The sequence below is a fragment of the Aplysia californica genome, unplaced genomic scaffold (genome assembly GCF_000002075.1).
Source record: "Aplysia californica isolate F4 #8 unplaced genomic scaffold, AplCal3.0 scaffold00846, whole genome shotgun sequence".
Taxonomy (NCBI): domain Eukaryota; kingdom Metazoa; phylum Mollusca; class Gastropoda; order Aplysiida; family Aplysiidae; genus Aplysia; species Aplysia californica.
In genome coordinates, this window is record NW_004798116.1 from 41,360 (window position 1) to 42,639 (window position 1,280).

General features: G+C 42.8%; 1 protein-coding gene across 1 annotated transcript in view; it reads left to right on the plus strand.

Annotated features, from left to right (window-relative positions):
- LOC101856220 overlaps positions 1 to 1,203 on the plus strand; it is a gene marked incomplete in the record, with an annotated part of 15,234 nt that extends 14,031 nt beyond the window's left edge. The window contains 1 exon segment of the mRNA XM_013088969.2: positions 717 to 1,203. Coding sequence (XP_012944423.1) covers positions 717 to 869 — 153 coding nt within the window.
- Between the last annotated feature and the right edge of the window lie 77 nt (positions 1,204 to 1,280).

Sequence of the window (1,280 nt, forward strand, 5' to 3'; positions counted from 1 at the left end):
CCCCCCCCCCAGAATGGAGTCAAAATATTTGATAGAGAGGTGAAAGACTAGACAATAAGTGAACCACGAGATGTATAGATCTAGCAACAGGAAGAAAGGAGCAGCTTGAAGCGGCTTACAAATCTTTAACATCAAAGACAGTAGACTTTATTAAGGGGGCTCTCGTGGCCTAGAGGTTAAGGTGTTGGCCTCTCATTCAAAGGTTCTGGGTTCGAATCCGGGTAGCGACGAAAGGTTTTCTTCTCGAAAATTGTCTCCCCTTTCACCACTTTCCCTGCTCTCTAACAATGTTCTGTTGTTTGCTTTCATCCTTACTTTCTGCCCCCACCCCCTCACCTCCTTTGCCCAAAGCTCTGGGCTCCTGACTCATCCTACAGCCTTTCTATACTCCTTGGATCCTTCTTACTGATGTCTTTCATCCCCACCCCTGATCTTCTTGTAGGAAAGATCTACACCTAGCTTCTCGGACAAGAGCGAAAAATTTCGGAGGTCCCATGTGCAAATTGCGCACGTTAAAGATCCCTTTGTGGTCCAAAATCGAAGAGAGTAGGCTTCCACCGCCACCCGGCCAAAATTCAAAATTTTCTACCAACTGAAAAAGTTGAATATGTCCCGCGCGCTCATATGGCCGTATGCAGTTAAAGGCGCCGTAAAACAACAAAAACCAACAACAACCCCATAATAATAAAATACTACTATTTTCCCCCTTCCTCCAGCTTGCGGACACCGGGGCTCCCATCTACTGTGACACGACCACTGGTCAGAAAGTGGTCACTGGACTCACCGCCTCTACCACCTGTGACGTGGGAGGGACCACGCTCGTCCTTGACCTCTCAGACGCCGACCCCGACTTCAAATTCGGATATTAATTGATTAACTCCCTTAGCCAGGTGATTTTGATGGAGAATTAACAATTTGGATATTAATTGATTAACTCCTTTAGTGTGGAGACTGCCGGAATTTTTTATGGAGAATTAACAATTTGTTTGTTAATTAATTAACTCCCTTAGTGTTTCAAGACTGCGTGTGTTTTTGAAGGAGAATGAACAATTTGTTTATTAATTAATTAACCCCCTTGTGTTTCAAGACTGTCGTTGTTTTTCATGGAGAATGAACAATTTGAATATCACCTCCCTTAGTGTGGGTTAACAGGAGGGAGTTTTTGCTTGAGAGGAAACAATAAACATTCAGCCGTGACGAATCTTCACATCAGTTCTTAATAATGATTATAGCGCTAGTAATAATAATTAAAATAAGCATGATAATGATGATAATAATAA